Source organism: Ranitomeya variabilis, chromosome 2, assembly GCF_051348905.1.
Source record: "Ranitomeya variabilis isolate aRanVar5 chromosome 2, aRanVar5.hap1, whole genome shotgun sequence".
In the NCBI taxonomy this organism is placed as follows: Eukaryota; Metazoa; Chordata; class Amphibia; order Anura; family Dendrobatidae; genus Ranitomeya; species Ranitomeya variabilis.
In genome coordinates, this window is record NC_135233.1 from 214,984,190 (window position 1) to 215,003,578 (window position 19,389).

Here is a 19,389-nt window from a genome sequence, read left to right on the forward strand (position 1 = left end):
TATATACAGAAGAGATGACCTACAGGTATATACTATGTACAGGAGGAGATGACACATAGGTATATACAATATACAGGAGGAGATGACATACAGCAGGTATATACTATTTACAGGGGAGATGACATACAGGTATATACTATATACGGGAGATGACATACAGGTATATACTATATACGGGAGATGACATACAGGTGTATACTATATATAAGGGAGTTGACAAACCTGTATATACTGAGGGGAAAATGAGAGGTGTGAGTGCAAAATGAGAGGAGTGAGGGAAAATAGCGGCGTGATCGGAAAATGACAGGTCAAAATGTGAGGTCAAAATGACAAGTGTTACGGGGAATGAGAGGAGTGCGGAGGGAATGAGAGGAGTGAGAGCGAAAATAAGAGGAGTGAGGGGGAAAATGAGAGGTGTGAGGGAGAAAATGAGAGGTGTGAGGGAGAAAATGAGAGATGTGAGGGGGAAAATGAGAGGTGTGATGGGAAAATAAGAGAAGTGAGGTGCTATAACTAACCACAGATATTTACTATGCCCAGGCAACGCCGGGCTCTTCAGCTAGTTAAATATATATAATTAGAGTCGATGCATAAAGCCTACACACCCTTGTTAAAATGCCTGATTTTTGTCAATGTAAATCAAAATGGTGACGGTAATCTGCACGGTTCAATTGAAAAATAAACTGAAATCTTTATAATTGCATAACTACGCACACCCTTAGACTACTACTTTGTTGAAGAACCCTTTGAATTGCCCACAGCATCCAGTCTTTTTGGGCAGGAGTCTACAGTGATCGCATTCAGCGATAGATAAATTGGAAGCACTTTGGTTAATAAAAGTTGTATAAATCCACCGCTCTTTACAATATATAATAAAAGCCTTGTTTGTGATCATATTTTATGCATAGAACAGATGGTGTGCGGCGAATTGGGACAAATAGGGCAGGTCTGGTATTCGCGCATGGCTTTATGCATATGTCCTGAAACTGAATGGCATAAGGTGGCACGTTTTCTCCACGCCATCATGCTGCTTGCCGCTACTTCAGTTGGGTGACATAAGGCAGATTAACCATAATACAATGACGCGCATGAGAGATAGTCTCTTTGCATAGTTACTATGTTGGATTGGTCAGTACAAGTTTACCAATCGCCACCCTACACAGTCACCGGATGAAGAAAACTAGATTCACCGATGAGGAACCAATGAAACGGAGCAAAGTTCACAATGATATGGCAGAATTTACTCAGCGATATATCAGAAATGATTTTGTCACAGAGTCCAATGCAGACTCGACAAAGGAGGAGAGCTGAGTTTGTCACAGAGTGCTACGCAGGGCTGACCGGAGTACAGCAAAGTTTACCCAGCAATATAGCACAGCTGAGTTTGTTGTAGAGTCCAATAAAGATCTGGCAATGGTGCAGGCAGAGTACCGATTACCACCCTGCAGAACCGGAACTGATTTGTTCACTATGTAAGGGCAGCCTTTGTAAAAGTGTTGAGACAATCCAAAATTCAGCTGCCTAGAAATCTACATTATAAAGAATGTGCATTAGAATTTCACACAAATCGCTAGAGCATTTTCCTCTAAAAGTATATTATATATATATATATATAATAACAGGTTTTCGCACATACTCACGACCTCCTATTCTGATGATCATTGTTGGAGATGGTTCTCCTATCAATCATACATTCAGGACCAGACTGGGACTAAAATTCAGCCCTGGCATTTGAAGTTACACAGGCCCACTTGTCACATGGTGACTGTATAATACCGTATCTTTGTACACTTGTAGGTTACAAGAAGTGAGGGGAGTGTAACACGACTATATAACATATAATCACAGCTGTATCCAGCATTACAGCTCAGTCCTATTTATTGCTTTTAGTTGCAGTACCAAGAAAAGCCTCTACTTTACCTACATAACTGGATCTCGTAGGTAGTGAAGGGATGAGACGACCAAAGGCTATGGAACCTTATTCTGATGCTCCATAAACTTTGCCTACAGCCACTTTTGGTTCCTCTGCGCAGCAGGAGACCCGGTGACTCTGAAGAGCGGTGACATCAGTAACGTCACCGCTCTTCAGATATTCCGGGTCTTGCGCTGAGCTCGGCGACTGTGAAGAGCGGTACTGTTACTACCGTCACCACTCTTCAGAGTCGCTGGGTCTCGCCAGGTCTGGGCTAGTAGTGGGGGTGTCTGATAGACACCTCTCCATTACTTACACCAGGGATTGATAGCAGCTGACATCAACCCTAAAAATCATTACACATACCAGAATTAAATGCTTTGGCGGCTTTGAAAAGCAGTAGTGTTGGCGCTATTCCCAGGCGCCGGGTGCTAACTACAACTGTCATCATCCTTTCCTGGTCTCCCTGCGAAGCATTTCTTCTGTATTTACATGCACTGATCTCAGGCCGCTAAACGAGTGTGATCAACAATACTGAAGTAGTTCGCTTGTTTCCCGGCATCTTTACATCAACTGAGAAAGAATGAAGGGAACAGAACAATCACAATTAGATCAATCTGTCCCCATACAGTATCATGTTATCAGCAGCACATCAACAGTTTACACCGGCGATGTGCTGCTGAGAACAAGGATTTCTGTTCCCACATAAACAATCCAATCACTCGATGAATAGGCAGCATTTTGCTTGTTTAGTATAATACACCTCATAGTCCTCCATATATTATAATGTGCACCTCAGTCCTCCATATAGTATAATACACTCCTCAGTCCTCCATATAGTATAATACACTCCTCAGTCCTCCAAATAGTATAATACACTCCTCATAGTCCTCAATATATTAAAATACACTGCTCAGTCCTCCATATAGTATAATACACTCCTCAGTCCTCCATATAGTATAATGTACTAGCACAGTCCTCCAAATAGTATAATACACTCCTCATAGTGCTCCATATAGTATAATGCACCGCCATTGTCATCCATGTAGTACAATTCACTTCCCATAGTATAATGCACCCCATAGTTCTTCATATAGTATAATGTATTCCCCATAGTCCTCGATACAATATAATGCAGCCCACATATAGTATAATGATGCCACTCCAGAGTATAATGCATCCACCCCACAGAATATATTGTAGCCCCTGAGTATAATGTAACCCCCCAGAGAATATAATGCAGCCCCCTCATATAGAGCAGAAAAGAATGGAGTAAAACAGTCCAAAGCAACATAATTAAAAAACAGGCACAAAGTTTATTAATAACAACTAAATCACAAATACATATGTATATCTGCTGTATGCAATATACACCAAACAGGAAAGTGAAGTAGGGAGAACAGGACGGTACGTCAGGTGGCTTGTGGTTAAACAGGAAATCATCCCTAAAAGATGCACAAAGTATAGATCTATATCAATAGGTGAAGGGAATAGCAAACAGCTCAGCAGAGCATCAATAACACATCAGACTATTCCCAAAATAGTGACCACACAACGCATAGTTGCGCTATCAATTGTGCACACTTACCCATAAATCGGAGCGAAACCCGACCACACTCCACCTGATTGCCAGCCCCAATAGAATGTAATGCAGCCAGCCCCCATAGAATGTAATACAGCACAGCCACCATAGAATGTAATACAGCACAGCCCCCATAGAATGTAATAAAGCCCCCCATAGAATGTACTACAGCTCAGTCCCCATAGAATGTAATAACACCCCCCCCCCCCATAGAATGTAATACAGCACAGCCCCCATGGAATGTAAAACAGCAAGGCCCCCATAGAATGTAATACAGCACAGCCCCCATAGAATGTAATAAAGCCCCCCATAGAATGTACTACAGCTCAGTCCCCATAGAATGTAATAACCCCCCCCCCCCCCCGCCATAGAATGTAATACAGCACAGCCCCCATGGAATGTAAAACAGCAAGGCCCCCATAGAATGTAATACAGCCCCAATCGCCCCACAATCCAGTTATCACTCATTGATATATTAAAAAAAAAAACACTCTCCTCACCTCTCCTCGTGCCCCGAGCTGCTCCCGGCTCCAGTCTCAGCAGCTGCAGTCTGCCTGGCCATACAGCAGGTGCGCGATGATATGACGTCAACCCGCGCCCTGCGAGGCAGAGCGGAGAATGATGGGAGAGGGAGCGACAGCGGACGCTCTCTCCTCCATCATTGCATTCAACTGTACCCCGGTATAGTTGGATGCGGGGTGGGTGGGGCGGGCGGGCGATCGGGGGGGGTGAGTCGGCACTGGCGGAAGGAGTCGTCCCTGGCGCCGCTGATAGCAGCAGCGGCCCACTCCTGGCACCGGCCCTTCTGGCATTTGCCAGAAGTGCCCGATAGCCAGTCCGGCCCTGCATACATTCATCATCCACCCTGTGACAATCTTTTTATGTTTATTAGACCTAAAAGGTTGGGTTTTTACCATTCCAATACTTTAATTTTCCCTGAAGAATCATTAGCTAAGGATTATAATAGATTTTTTTCTATGTTTTCTTTATTAATAGCTGACTATATACCTCTAAAAGCAGTCTGTCAAATTCCCGTTGGGCCAACAGGAATCTCTAACATTCCCTCCATACGCATGAACACTTGGTCAGCTGAGCGTGCATGTTCTCAGTAGTAAGAGAAGACTGCGTCAGCGGCCTACGTCCTTTAGCACAAAAGCATCATGCAGTTAAAATCCAACAGCCCCATGCTCGACCCCCCGCCAGTTGCCATCAGGAGGCCTCAATACGCATTAGGTCTAAGGAGTAAGGTATCTTCTTGTGGAAAGCAACGAGCTGATGTAGGGAGACTTATAGGCCATGTGATGCTCCCCTGTGAATTTGACGTATCCTATTCAGAGAGGATGAGGACAGGAACTTTAGTGCCACCTATTAGAAAGTAGCAATCCTAAAAGTCTATATCCGTACTTAAAGGACCTTGCCACATGCCTTGGGGATAAGAAGCCAAGCCAAAAACTCCATTTGCAAACAAGTGTTTCCAGGGGACCATTGCATGGCCTATAAGTCTCCTTAGCTCAACTTGGAGCTCTTCACAAGGAGAAACCTTACCCCTTAGAAACATTGTCAGAGGCCACTCACCAAGCCAAACATTTCAATCATAATTTATGTGGCAAGACCCTATTAAAGGGTCGATAATGACTTTTAGGAATGCTGCTTTCAGTAGGTGGGTCTAGTGCCCTGTCCTTTTCCTCTCTGAAGTGGCTACTTGTATATACACATTAGATTGTCGTCTGTGCTGCCGAATTCATTGTGTTCAGCAAATATATACATGATGTGTAATTTGAATCTACTTTCCCCTGCTATCTTTCTTTAAGGGAGATTTAGGGCACCGCCATACACAATAGATGGCTCTTCCGGGCGATGTCTATAATTTCCCTGGTGTTTTTATGTTCCAGGTCCTCAATATCGACTAGAGAAGCAGAACCAGCCTAACGTTCCTGTGGATCTGGACAGTACGCTGGAGAGTCAGAGTTCCTTGGAGTTCTGTCTGGTCAGAGAGAACAGTAAGTATGTGCCCCCTGGCGTGCAGTCTCTGCAGAGACCGTGCACACTCACTTCATTTATTAGATCTCGCTAGGCGAATATGCCCATAACCTGTGATTGATTGACTCCCTCTGTATGGAAGAATCAGGGTCTTGGTTATCGTGCTCATGACGGATCTGTGTAGAGGGTCTGACTCCAGCACTGCTGAAATGAGAATCTCTAGATAACTGATGAGGGGGTCATGTGCAGATGGAAGCAGAATCCATTACATTTTACTGCAAGTTTTGTTGGACCGATCCCTTTTTCAGCCTGTTTAACACTTTACAGTTTTGACGCTGTGATGAAATTCAGGTGTATGAGCTTTCAGATACACGACTTGGGGAATATTATCCTACATGTCTTAATCGTTTCATTCATTTTTTTTTCATTCAATCCAATGGCCATAAGTGTATTATAGCCCCTCGCTTCCGGAATATAACATTCGGCACCCCGCCATGCCATCTGTCTTTACTAACATGACAGAGCGACTGGTGGTGAAGAGCTCACGGAACGGATACCAGAGCGGTCCTAATAGGAGCCACCAGTGTAACAAGTCCATCCATGACATGTCTCCCTCCTAAATCTTCCCCCATCACCTGCGAGTGATATTGTTGAGAATAGTAAGGAATCGCAGTATCTCAGCCACGAAGTGGAGATGACTTAATATTACAGAGTGGGGGGCCGAGTGCTGAGGAGCAGAAGTCCACAACGCACTGCTGACTCCAAAACTGCAGAGTCCAGACCTCCTCTGGTACTAACAGCAGCACAAACACCACCCACACCAGGAATTCACGGCCTAGCAGCTGCATGCAGCCGTACATCACCAAGCACATTGCCAAGCCTCAGATGGAGTGGTGTAAAGCCACCACTGGACTCTGGAGGAAATGTGTTCTGTGCACTGATGTATCACAGTTCTCTATCTGGCATCTGATGAACGAGTCAGGGTTTGGTGATTCCAGGAGGACGTTACCCCCTGACTGCATTGTGCCAGCTGTAGTTTGGTGGTGGAGGATAATGCTATGGGCTTGTTATCAAGGGTCGGTCTAAGCCTCCGAGTTCTAGTGAAGGGAAATCGTAATACATTATCATAACATTTTGCGGAATTCTAGCTTTGTGGAACCAACTTGAGGAAGGCCCTTTTCTATTCGCCTTGACTGTGCCCCAATGCATGCGGTCCATAAAGACATGGTTGGGGGGGGGGGGGGAGTTTTTTCCTGCACATCAGTTCTTCCTGCATGGGAATTGCAGCACAGCCTTCTTCACCTTGGCTCTCTATTATGATTAGTGATAACTGAGTTCATACAGTGCCTTGCGAAAGTATTCTGCTCCCTGGAACTTTTCAACCTTTTCCCACATATCATGCTTCAAACATAAAGATACCAAATGTAAATTTTTGGTGAAGAATCAACAAGTGGAACACAATTGTGAAGTTGAACGAAATGTATTTATTATTTAAAATTTTTGTGGAAAATCAAAAACTGAAAAGTGGAGCGTGCAATATTATTCGACCCCTTAACGGAATACTTTGTTTCGCCACCTTTTGCTGCGATTACAGCTGCAGTCGCTTGGGGTATGTCTCTATCAGTTTTGTACATCGAGAGACTGAAATTGTTGCCCATTCTTCCTTGGCAAATAGCTCGAGCTCAGTGAGGTTTGATGGAGATAGTTTGTGAACAACAATTTTCAGCTCTTTCCACAGATTCTCGATTGGGTTGAGGTCTGGACTCTGACTTGGCCATTCTAACACCTGTATATGTTTACTTGTGAACCATTCCATTGTAGATTTTGCTTTATGTTTGGGATCATTATATTGTTGGAAGACAAATCTCCATCCCAGTCTCAGGTGTTTTACAGACTCCAACAGGTTTTCTTCAAGAATGGTCCTGTATTTGGCTCCATCATCTTCCCATCAATTTTAACCATCTTCCCTGTCCCTGCTGAAGAAAAGCAGGCCCAAATCAATATGCTGCCACCACCATGTTTGACAGTGGGGATGGTGTGTTCAGGGTGATGATGTTGGGATGTTTAAAGTTTTGGAAATCATTTTGTATCCAAATCCGGCTTTAAACTTCTCCACAACAGTATCATGGACCTGACTGTTGTGTTCCTTGGTCTTCATGATGCTCTCTGTGCTTCAAACAGAACCCTGAGACTATCACAGAGCAGGTGCATTTATACGGAGACTTGATTATACACAGGTGGATTATATTCATCATCATTAGGCATTTAGGACAACATTGAAGCATTCAGAGATCCATAATGAACTTCTGGAGTGAGTTTGCTGCACTGAAAGTAAAGGGGCTGAATAATATTGCACGCCCCACTTTTCAGATTTTTATTTTCCACAAAAATTTAAAATAACCAATAAATTACGTTCAACTTCACAATTGTGTTCCACTTGTAGTTGATTCTTCACCAAAAATTTACATTTGCTATCTTTGTTTGAAGCATGATATGTGGGAAAAGGTTGAAAAGTTCCAGGGAGCCGAATACTTTCGCAAGGCACTGTAGGTTCCCCGCAGTATTATACTTGAGAGCCCCCTATTAATAGCACTTGCAATGTTTATATGAACAGATGGTTACTAGTGATGAGCGAACGTGCTGGGATAAGTTGTTATTTGAGCATGCTCGGGTGCTAAACGAGTGTCTTCTGCGTGCTCGGATAATATGTCCGAGTCCCCGCGGCTGTTCGACAGCCGCAACCCATGCAGGGATTGTCTAACAAATGGGCAATCCCTGCATGGGTTGGCACTTAAACCAAAAAGATGTAGGCCATAAGACTATTTTCCGTAGTACCCCTTTAATCATGTTTGTGTCTATTTGAATTGAAGACCTTTGCACCATTGCTTCCTATGTCAACCACAGTGTTTGGGTCTCCAAAGACGGAGCGGCGGTAGCACTGTCTGCAGTGCTGTATCTGTGTGATAGGAGAATATCTGTATCATTAAACACAAACCAGACTGCGTGTTATGCAGAAAGCATTGTCTTCCTCCACAGCTTCATATAAAGCCCTGTCCTCTTCCCCGAATATGCGACAGATTTACACGCTCAGAATCCATCCCTTTCCACCCTCTAAAATACAAGTCGTGCAGACGAGTGTCCTTTCCACGGCTAATTGAATTTTATATCCCGCCGCTTGCTTTCTATGATGCTCCCCTCCTCAGCTTATCATTAAGAACTAATTAGTATTCAAGGGAAATTGGTCTTAATATATTAAAATTGGTTAAGTGCCTTTAAACCTGTTTGAAAAGCCAATGTCTTATTGGAAGCTGTAACTGGGGACTGTGTATGTAATTAATTGAATTACAATTAAGAATTTTCATTAAGCAAAATACTAGTACATTAAAATAATAAGGCATCATGTTTTCTGTCTGTAAACCGTCTGTTCTTTGCCAGAAGCTGGAATACGTACAGTACATACATTGGCTGTGCCGTAGTGTCATGTAGTGTCGTGGTTATTTATTACTTTCACAACTTATCAGCACAAATTGTGCTCTTCTGACTCTTGATCTGGCAGATTCAACTGTTCTTTACAAGGGCATTACCAGTAGTTGTAGTCTTGTTGGCTACTCAAGATCTCATGGCTTTTCTTCATATTCTTTTTGTGTTTTTTTCCCAAGATACGGACACTCTTGACCACACTTGACTTGCTGTTAACTATTCCACTCTTGACCATAGTTGCCTTAGTGTTGATGATGACACTCTTGACCATACTTGCCTCAGTGTTGACTGATACTCTTGACCATACATGCCTTAGTGTTCACTATGACAGTCTTGACCACACATGGCTTGCTGTTGACTGACACTCTTGACCATACTTGCCTCAGTGTTGACTGACACTCTTGACCATACATGCCTTAGTGTTCACTATGACAGTCTTGACCACACGTGGCTTGCTGTTCACTGACACTCTTGACCATACTTGCCTCAGTGTTGACTGACACTCTTGACCATACATGCCTTAGTGTTCACTATGACAGTCTTGACCACACATGGCTTGCTGTTGACTGACACTCTTGACCATACTTGCCTCAGTGTTGACTGACACTCTTGACCATACATGCCTTAGTGTTCACTATGACAGTCTTGACCACACGTGGCTTGCTGTTGACTATGACACTTTTGATCACACTTGACTTGCTGTTGACACTCTTGACCATACTTGCCTTGCTGTTGACTAAATTAAAATGCTTAGTCTAAAGGCCCCAAAACATATACGATCATTGTTTGTTGAATGACCATTTAGTCAACAGATCTTTCTTTCCCAACTTCCTTTCATACTTGAACACTCAGCTTGGCCAAGCACTCCTATGTTCTCTAAGAAAGAGATGCCAGAAGGTGGCTTATCTTCCTGGAGATTAAAACGATAGGCCATTGGAATTCCTTCTCTTCCCCAACGTAATTTGTCAGGGAAGAGCTGGGAGGCCTCCATCCACGTTAAACTGTCGACAGAGCCTGCTAATATAACCAGGTTCAGATGACTATAATGTGTATAGAAGCCTTAAGGGGGCTGCATGTTCTTTACCCTTAATCACTTAGCATTTTTTTGGTGTGATTGCCAGTTTGGAAAGCTTAAGGTGGCCATGCGCTTTAGATAGAAGTTAGTCGATTGTTGAACAAGTGGATGGATTTTAATAATCATTTTGCTGATACAGCTATACACGTTTTAGTCCATGTTGGGCATTCAAGTAACTCAAGCAAAGTACACATCTAGGAATTTTTTTCAGTAACTTTTTATCTGTTGGTTGAGTATTTCAAACATATAAACTGGAATATTGCACGCCTATAATCTTCTGTGCACAAGTAGGGTCGTACCCTGTATATAACAGACAAAGATTTTGGCACTCATACTGTGACAAGTATCATACTGAGTTATTTCCGGGAGAGAGGTAGTGGGCATGCCAATGACGCAGAAGGAAGGGGGATGTGTCAGCCTATAACGTCCCATTGCTATGGAATTGGGCGGTGTAGGTAAGGAACGAGACGTGCTGCATCATAGGAGTCGCGGTCCCGAGTGAGTGATCACCTCTCTGGACGAGAACCGTAACACTGTGCAGAAGGTGGTGCAGTCCTCAGGAGCTCCGTGTAGATTTGGAGAAGTACTAGAGATGGTGAGCACCAGATGCTGTATGAGTTTGAGTCTGCCGTCATACATGAGAGCCTAAGTATGGTTCTGAAATAGAAAAGGGGTATGATGACCAAATATTAAAAATAAGATGCATATTAATATAGGTAAGTATAAGACCTAGAAAAAGGGAAAATATACATTTTTGCTTCACATCATGCATTATTTAGAATGAAAAGATGGAGTGGCATGTAAAAGTTTAAGCACCCCTGGTCAAAATTACTGTTATTGTAAACAGTTAAGCAAGATGACCCATTTCCTTTGTATTTTAGGCATAATTTTTTTTTATATGTTGTAAAAATTCTAAAAAAGGAAAATGGGCCGATGCAAACGTTTGGGCCCCCTTCATAGTTAGTATCTCCTGTCTCCCTCTTTGGCAAGTACCACGGCTTGTAAATGCAGTTTTGTAGTCAATTCTTGTTTGAGGAATTTTCATCCATTCTTCCTTGGAAAATTCCTTCAGTTCTGTGAGATTCCTGGGTCGTCTTGCATCCTCTGCTATTTTGAGGTCTAGTCACAGATTGTCAATGATATTCAGATCAGGGAACTGTGAGGGCCATTGTAAAACCTTCAGCGTGCGCCTTTTCAGGTCGTCTATTGTGGATTTTGATGTGTGTTAGGATCATTATCCATTTGTAGAAGCCATCCTCTTTTCACCTTCAGCTTTTTTTACAGATGGTGTTATATTTGCATCAAGAATTTGTTGGAATTCCATTGAATCCATTCTTCCCAATACCCGTGAAATGTTTGTCGTGCCATTGGCTGCAGCACAACCCCAAAGCATGGTTGATCCACTCCATGTTTAATGGTTGGCGAGGTGTTCTTTTTCTGAAATTCTGTGCCCTTTTTTTCTCCACACATACATGTGATCATTGTGGCCAAAGAGATCTATTTTAACCTCATCGGTCCACGGGACTTGTTTCCAAAATGCATCAGGCTTGTTTAGATATTCTTTTGAATGCTTCTGACTCTGAATTTTATTTTGAGGATGCAGGAGAGGTTTTCTTCTGATGACTATTCCATGAAGGCCGTATGTGTGCAGTTGTCTCTGAACAGTAAAACATTGTACCATAACTCCATAGTCTGCTAAATCTTTTTGAAGGTCTTTTGCAGTCAAGCGGGGGTTCTGATTTGCCACTCTAGCAATCCTACAAGCAGCTCTCACTGGAATTTTGCTTGGTCTTCCAGACCTTCTCTTGATCTCCACTGTTCCTGGTAACTGACATTTCTAAATTACATTTTGAACTGAGGAAAGAGCAACTTGAAAATGTTTTGCTATCTTCTTATAGCCTTCTCGTGCTTTCTGGGCCTCCACCATTTTAATTTTCAGAGTGCTAGGCAGCTGTTTAGAAGAACTGATGGCTGCTGTTTTTTCGCACAAGGTTAGAGAAGATGGTGTTTTTATGAAGCAAGGAGATTTGCATCACCTAGCCTTTTCTAACGATGATACAGAACAAGCCATAACTCTAACAGGCTAATTAAGTTCTGAAACCTTGATCAACTTTATCAGAGCACACAAATTTCCATGAGTGCCTAAACTTTTTCATCGGCACATTTTACTTTTTGCAATTTTTAAAATGGAAAAAATTACTATATATGTATTTTTTTGCCAAAAATACAAATGAATTGTGTTATCTTTAACTTTAGGCCTTTTAGAGACAATTTCATCTTCAACTTGCTTAACTGTTCATAATAACAGTAATTTTCACCTTGGGTACCCAAATCTTTGCATGCCACTGTGCATAGCATTCATAGCATAAGGTGATTAGCTAGATGTGACAAAGACCCAAGTCAGATCAGTCATGGTGTACAGACAGATATATTAATAAAGGGGTATTACTCATCAAACAGATAAGTACTGAATCTCATTAACCATGGAAAAGATAAGATGTAACTCATCTACAACAAGATAGCTTATAGATATTGGTAAATAGTCGATGTACCCTTATCAGGGCTAAAGGATATAAACCAAGTTGTATTCGAAAGGACCCTATTTCATACTCGCAGTTCAGACCCTTGGGTTCTAATGTCTGTAGTTTGTGAATTGTTTCGTGGCCATGGGACGACAACTTTGAAAATGAAGTAAAATTGTTACTGTCCGTATTGTTAGCAAAGTGGTCTGTTGACAGAGACCCAACAGTGTCTTTGATAACTTGAGTATCCAGAAAGAGATCCAGTTGCTATTAAAATGTTTTGTGAATTGTAGTTCAGGACAGATCGAATTTAAATAATGATGAAACTCTTTTAATGCACCCAATCCATATACAAAAAATATCGTCTCTATATCTTTTCCATAACCCTACATATTGATGGGAAAAGGGGACTTGTGTAAATGAAATTTACACCTCTGTGAGCTGATGGGACCTGTGTGATGTCACAGTCATGTGATCGGTCACATGAGGGGAGGAGTCACATGGTCTGGGGCTTAAGTAGCTGACGTCCAAAGGCAGCAGTGGTCAGTGTCTGGAGAGGAAGCACTTCAGGGAAGTGTTTGTGCCTGTGTCAAAGGACCTGAACCGTGGACATTGCTAACCCTGATCGGGCTGATCCCCGCTAGGAGAAGGACGGTGTTTTGTTTTGCCCAGAGGGCCGTGTTTACTTTTTCCTAGCTTGGTTTATGCTGCATTTAATAAACCAAACACGTTCTTAAAGAGACAGTGTTCCATTTCTACCTCTGTGTCCAGCTGGGTAAGCTGATCTACCACAGTATATATAGTTTTTTCTGTACAGTGCATCTGAAGAAGGTCCAAAGGACCGAAAAATATTGTGAGAGGATCTTTTGGAAAAGTAATCACCAGCATTTCTTCACTTACTACGAGTGCCATGTTCTATGTCGAATATTTAGAATATGGCCAACTTTATCCCAGAGAATGATAGCATGTCATTGGTCGTCTGAAACAACAGTTTTTTGTTAGATTTCATCCTATAAATTTTCATCATGCTTAAAATTGTCCATTTTCATCTACAACCCCAATTCCAAAAATTCCAAAATAGTTGGGACGCTGTTCAAGATGTAAAGAAAACAAAAAAAGCAATTGTTATGAGATCTTTTATAGCCATATTTTATTCATGGCAGAGCATAGATCACAGATCAGAAGGTGAGGTTGGGACATTTTTCTATTACATTTGAAAAAATTTACTTATTTACAAATTGATGCAGGAACAAAGGCAAATAAAATAATGGGATGCATTAAAAGAGGCATAGATGCTCATGAGGAGAACATAATTTTACCTCTATACAAGTCACTAGTTCAACCACACTTAGAATACTGTGTACAGTTCTGGTCTCCGGTGTATAAGAAAGACATAGCTGAACTGGAGCGGGTGCAGAGAAGAGTGACCAAGGTTATTAGAGGACAGGGGGGTCTGCAATACCAAGACAGGTTATTACACTTGGGGCTATTTAGTTTGGAAAAACGAAGACTAAGGGGTGATCTTATCTTAATGTATAAATAAATGAGGGGACAGTACAAAGACCTTTCTGATGATCTTTTTAATCATAGACCTGAGACAGGGACAAGGGGGCATCCTCTACGTCTGGAGGAAAGAAGGTTTAAGCATAATAACAGACGCGGGTTCTTTACTGTAAGAGCAGTGAGACTATGGAACTCTCTGCTGTATGATGTTGTAATGAGTGATTCATTACTAAAATTTAAGAGGGGACTGGATACCTTTCTTGAAAAGTATAATGTTACAGGGTATATACACTAGATTCCTTGATAGGGCGTTGATCCAGGGAACTAGTCTGATTGCCGTATGTGGAGTCGGGAAGGAATTTTTTTCCCCAATGTGGAGCTCACTCTTTGCCACATGGGTTTTTTTGCCTTCCTCTGGATCAACATGTTAGGGCATGTTAGGTTAGGCTATAGGTTGAACTAGATGGACTTAAAGTCTTCCTTCAACCTTAATAACTATGTTACTATGTTACTAAATCTAAAAAACATTGGTACAGTGTTAATAAAAGTATGGAAAATTTAAGTGGCACTAATGAAAACAGCTGGAGAGTAATTTTTAAACTAAGTCACATGACTGTTTAAAATGAGCATGTTAGAGAGGCAGAGACTCTCAGAAGCAAAGGTAATCAGAGGTCACCAACCTGTGAACTACTGCGTCTAAAAATTGTGGAACAATTTCAGAAAAATGTTCCTCAATTTAGATTACAACTAGTGTACCAACCAATGCATGAAGAATATTGCTCCTTGGACTCCCTACTTTTGTATTTGGTTTACATATATATTTATTATCTTGCAATTTTCACATTGACCAGTAGGCCTAATGATACACCCACACTTTCTTTTCTATACAGGTAACTTTTTTGCAGTATGATTATCGTGGCAGGCATGATTACAATGACCTATAACACCGCTATATACAGTAGATCACACAGGATCCACCATTCACAATAGGTGATGTCACGGCTCACCTCCTCCTCCTGTACATTGACTGATAACACCGCTATATACAGTAGATAACACAGGATCCACCATTCACAATAGGTGATGTCACAGCTCACCTCCTCCTGTACAATGACTGATTACATCTCTATATACGGTAGATAACACAGGATCCACCATTCACAATAGGTGATGTCACAGCTCACCTCCTCCTCCTGTACAATGACTGATAACACCTCTATATACAGTAGATAACCCAGGATCCACCATTCACAATAGGTGATGTCACGGCTCACCTCCTCCTCCTGTACATTGACTGATAACACCGCTATATACAGTAGATAACACAGGATCCACCATTCACAATAGGTGATGTCACAGCTCACCTCCTCCTGTACAATGACTGATTACATCTCTATATACGGTAGATAACACAGGATCCACCATTCACAATAGGTGATGTCACAGCTCACCTCCTCCTCCTGTACAATGACTGATAACACCTCTATATACAGTAGATAACCCAGGATCCACCATTCACAATAGGTGATGTCACAGCTCACCTCCTCCTCCTGTACAATGACTGATAACACCTCTATATACAGGAGATATCACATGATCCACCAATCACAATAGGTGATGTCACAGCTCACCTTCCAGAGTAAGCTTAGTTTATATTTAAATACAAATAGGTTCAGTCTATTGCTGCTAGCCGTCAGTGTGAAAATAGAAAGGTTTTTTTGCTTTTATTTTTTTTAAAATGCATTTGATGTAACACCTTATTTAAAAAATAGGGCTGATGACCCCTTCACTGTCGGCAGCTCTTCCACTTTTGTTTGCAGCCGCTGGAGCAGAGTGAACTGTTCATGTTATTGCGCTGCAGCACGTTATTGCCATTTGCATTTATTATTTGTTGTCTTTTTACCTTTTATACTTAATCATTTCTGCTGGGAATTATGAAGCCTTTCCTGGCTGGCACTATTGCAGCATAGTAGCATTTTCTGAATAAATTATATTAATTCCATACATAAAGACAAGTTTATTTGCTCTCATCGCACACGGCGCTTCCATTTAAAGAAAACAATGACGTCTTCATTAATCTGCCGCTGAAATCCAAAGATTGTGGCTTTTAGGTCCTGCATTAGCCGGTGCTGCAAGCGGCATGTCACGCTGTCTCGCAAAGAGGCTAAATCAATGTTTCTGCCATATTTTATGCAGCACTTTATTTAAAAGCATCTGACTGATTATTTCCCGGCTCCCGACGCTGGCATCACGGGGGCTATATTTAAACAAAATCCGTCAGAAACCTTCATTTCCAAATTGGTTTTGATCCAAAATATCATAAAAAGGCAGCGAGTGGCTGGCATCTCCTAGTGTTATTCTCAAAGTAATTGACGTTTTGGCTTATTGAACGGTTACCTTCATTATAACTAATAGCTTCCAGAAAAAAAAACAAAAAAAACAGGGTGTTGGTAAAGAAGGATATACGAGGTCGATAATGGTGCCAGTGGCAGCTTTATGGGAAAAAGTTGTTAAAACCCCACAGTGCCTAAATCATTTGGGAGCAGAGAAAAAGGAGATTAACCCCTTCCGAATTGGAAAGATCTTCAGGGATTTTTTTTTTTAATTTTGGGTATAGGTGTGCTGGGGAGGGAGGTTGGGTATTTGCCTATACGGCAATAGTTTATATCACACTGTTTGCCATATAGGAGGTATTTCCAATGCGGCTTATCAGTAGTTATATGCAATGTCGGACTAGAACCCCACCATAGCAGAATGAGTTACTTGAGAATCCATCAAATTGCTCATTAGTTAAAAGGTTGTCCGGCCGCAGGCTACAAGTCTGCAGTCAGTCTGTGTCACTATGCAGATTTGTGAATCCTCACATCGGGTGCACTGCGCGCTGTGAGATTTCTCCACAGACTGGCACGTGACCCCCCAAGTGTGTGATTTGCATACATGCAGTCACATGCCGACTAGATGGCTCGGCCTCGCCCAGAGCAAGTGTATCCCGAAAAGTCTAGTCGGAATGAGGTTACGCTCCTACATCGGAGAAACCTCACAGCTCGTAGTGAGCACAATGTGAAGATTCACAAGTCTGCAGTTACATAGAGTGACTGCAGACTTGTAGCCTAAGGCCAGATAACTCCTTTAATGTATTCTAAACCCACAACTGAGCTCCTCTCAGCTAATTTATGTCCACAAACCACATCAAAATTGAGCTGAACTTTGATGTGGTCAGAAATCAGCTGAGAGGAGCTCAGGAGCAGACACATTATAGACTTACAGACTCTCTGATGAATTCTCAGCTAATTGAGCAGCAAGTAGTGTGAAGGGAAACAAAGAGCCTGTATCAGCCAGACGGTGCAAACGTTTTAATGAAACCCAATTGCAAAAAATTATTTTTTAGTCCCAAATACACATGCATTTAAATAAAAAGAAAATATAAAGACTCCCGGAAGCATTCATATATTTTTTTATGTGGATCATGACAAATTGGCTTCTAGTTACATGAAAGTGACGCATCCAAACGTCTGGAATCCTAAACTCTACATTCCATGGTCACAACGTTGTTTCTTATCATCATTGCTCCTGTCTGTTTAGTGCTACAAGATGAAGATCCAGTAGCAGTACCTGTGCTGGTATTGATGTGTCTGTATGTGAATATGGAGGCCCAAGGGTTTCGAAGTTAGTTTAGCTGCTAATGTTTGATCCAACACGTTAAATATTTAAGAATCCAGAAAGTGATATGATCACAGGTCTCTAAGAAAAACACGATGTCTTATTCTCTGATAGGCTCTAGAGGAGAAGAGCCCCAGGAGGAAGAAACACAGATTGACATCGCCACAGTGCAGGATATGCTGAGCAGTCATCACTACAAGTCATTCAAGGTCAGCATGATTCACCGGCTGAGATTCACCACAGATGTCCAGCTAGGTAAGACCACATTTATTTTCCTGTACAGCTCTCCATTGAAAATGAAACTTTAATGATAAATCCACCTGTAAACAATTTTTCAACTTACTCATTGCCCGAAACTTCCTTCCCTTACCGCCGTAGTTTTGTAGACCTCTTTTTCTTTTAAGCTTTTTCAGTGAACAGGTGACAAAAAGTTGCTCCACCAGAGCTAATAACGCGGACAGTGGTGCAGCTGTTGTACACCCCTTAGGCTGCTTTCACACATCAGGTTTTTTGTTTCAGGCTAATTCTGGCTCTTCCGAAAAAAATCGGAATAGTGTAAAACCGGATCCGGCTTTTTCCCCATTGACTTGTATTAGTGCCGGATCGCGCCGCATGGCCCAGCGTTCCTTCTGTTTTTTTCCGGATCCGGCTAAAATTCCTATTCCGGCTTCTGAAAAAAAGTCTACTGCAACGTTTTTTGTCTCCGGCGAAAAAGCCTGAAGCGCCGGATCCGGCGCTTACGGCTGTTTGCTACAATGAAAGCCTATGGGAGCCGGAAGGTGGCGGATCCGACGGCCTGATCCGTTTTTTTAAACTGAGCATGCTCCAAATTTTTTTTTTATCCAATACTCTCTATAGGCTAGCCGGATCAGTCAAAAAAACGGATCCGTCGCATCAGTTTTTCACAATCTTCGCCGGATCCAGTTTTTCAAACACTTGCCGGATTTAGCCTGAAACAAAAAACCTGATGTGTGAAAGCAGCCTTATATCGACTTATCCTCCTAGTGAGCAAAATGTTTCATATCAGTCTAATGCAGTGGTGGGCATTTTTTTTTTTCCAAGGGGCCACATCAGCGACCGTGACTGTTGTGGAGGCCGAACATATAGGCTGAAATAATTCTATTCAATATTAGCATTGACATATTAATCATAATTATTTTATATTAATATTAATTGTATCACTTAACATTGAGCCAATTTACGTATCCTAACATCCCTTGTATACCCTATGAGCCCTCACACACATACCTATATACAGTATGAGCCCGCACACAACCCCTACATACAGCATGAGCCCCCACACAGCCACAACATACAGTATGAGCCCCCGCATAGCTTCTTTATATACAGTGTGATCCCTCACATAACCTCCTGGTATACAATGAGTCCTCACATACCCCCTATATAATAATAATAATAATAATCTTTATTTATATAGCGCCAACATATTCCGCAGCGCTTTACAGTTTAACAGTTTCAAACCAACAGTCATAGGTAACAACGTTAACAATACAGTAATAAAGCAAAAATAAGACAAAATAAGACGACCCTGCTCGTGAGAGCTTACAATCTGAGCCCCCACATAGCCTCCTATATACTTTTTGAGCCCCCACATAGCCTCCTATATACTTTTTGAGCCCCCACATAGCCTCCTATATACAGTATGAGTCCCCAC

General features: G+C 41.9%; 1 protein-coding gene across 2 annotated transcripts in view; it reads left to right on the forward strand.

The window, feature by feature from the left end:
- Positions 1–19,389, forward strand: part of MAPKAP1 (MAPK associated protein 1) — a 194,490-nt gene that overhangs the window by 138,282 nt on the left and 36,819 nt on the right. For both annotated transcript variants that reach the window (XM_077283604.1, XM_077283605.1), the window contains 2 exons: positions 5,387–5,494; positions 17,829–17,969. In XM_077283604.1, coding sequence (XP_077139719.1) covers positions 5,387–5,494; positions 17,829–17,969 — 249 coding nt within the window. The remainder of the gene's footprint in view (positions 1–5,386; positions 5,495–17,828; positions 17,970–19,389) is intronic.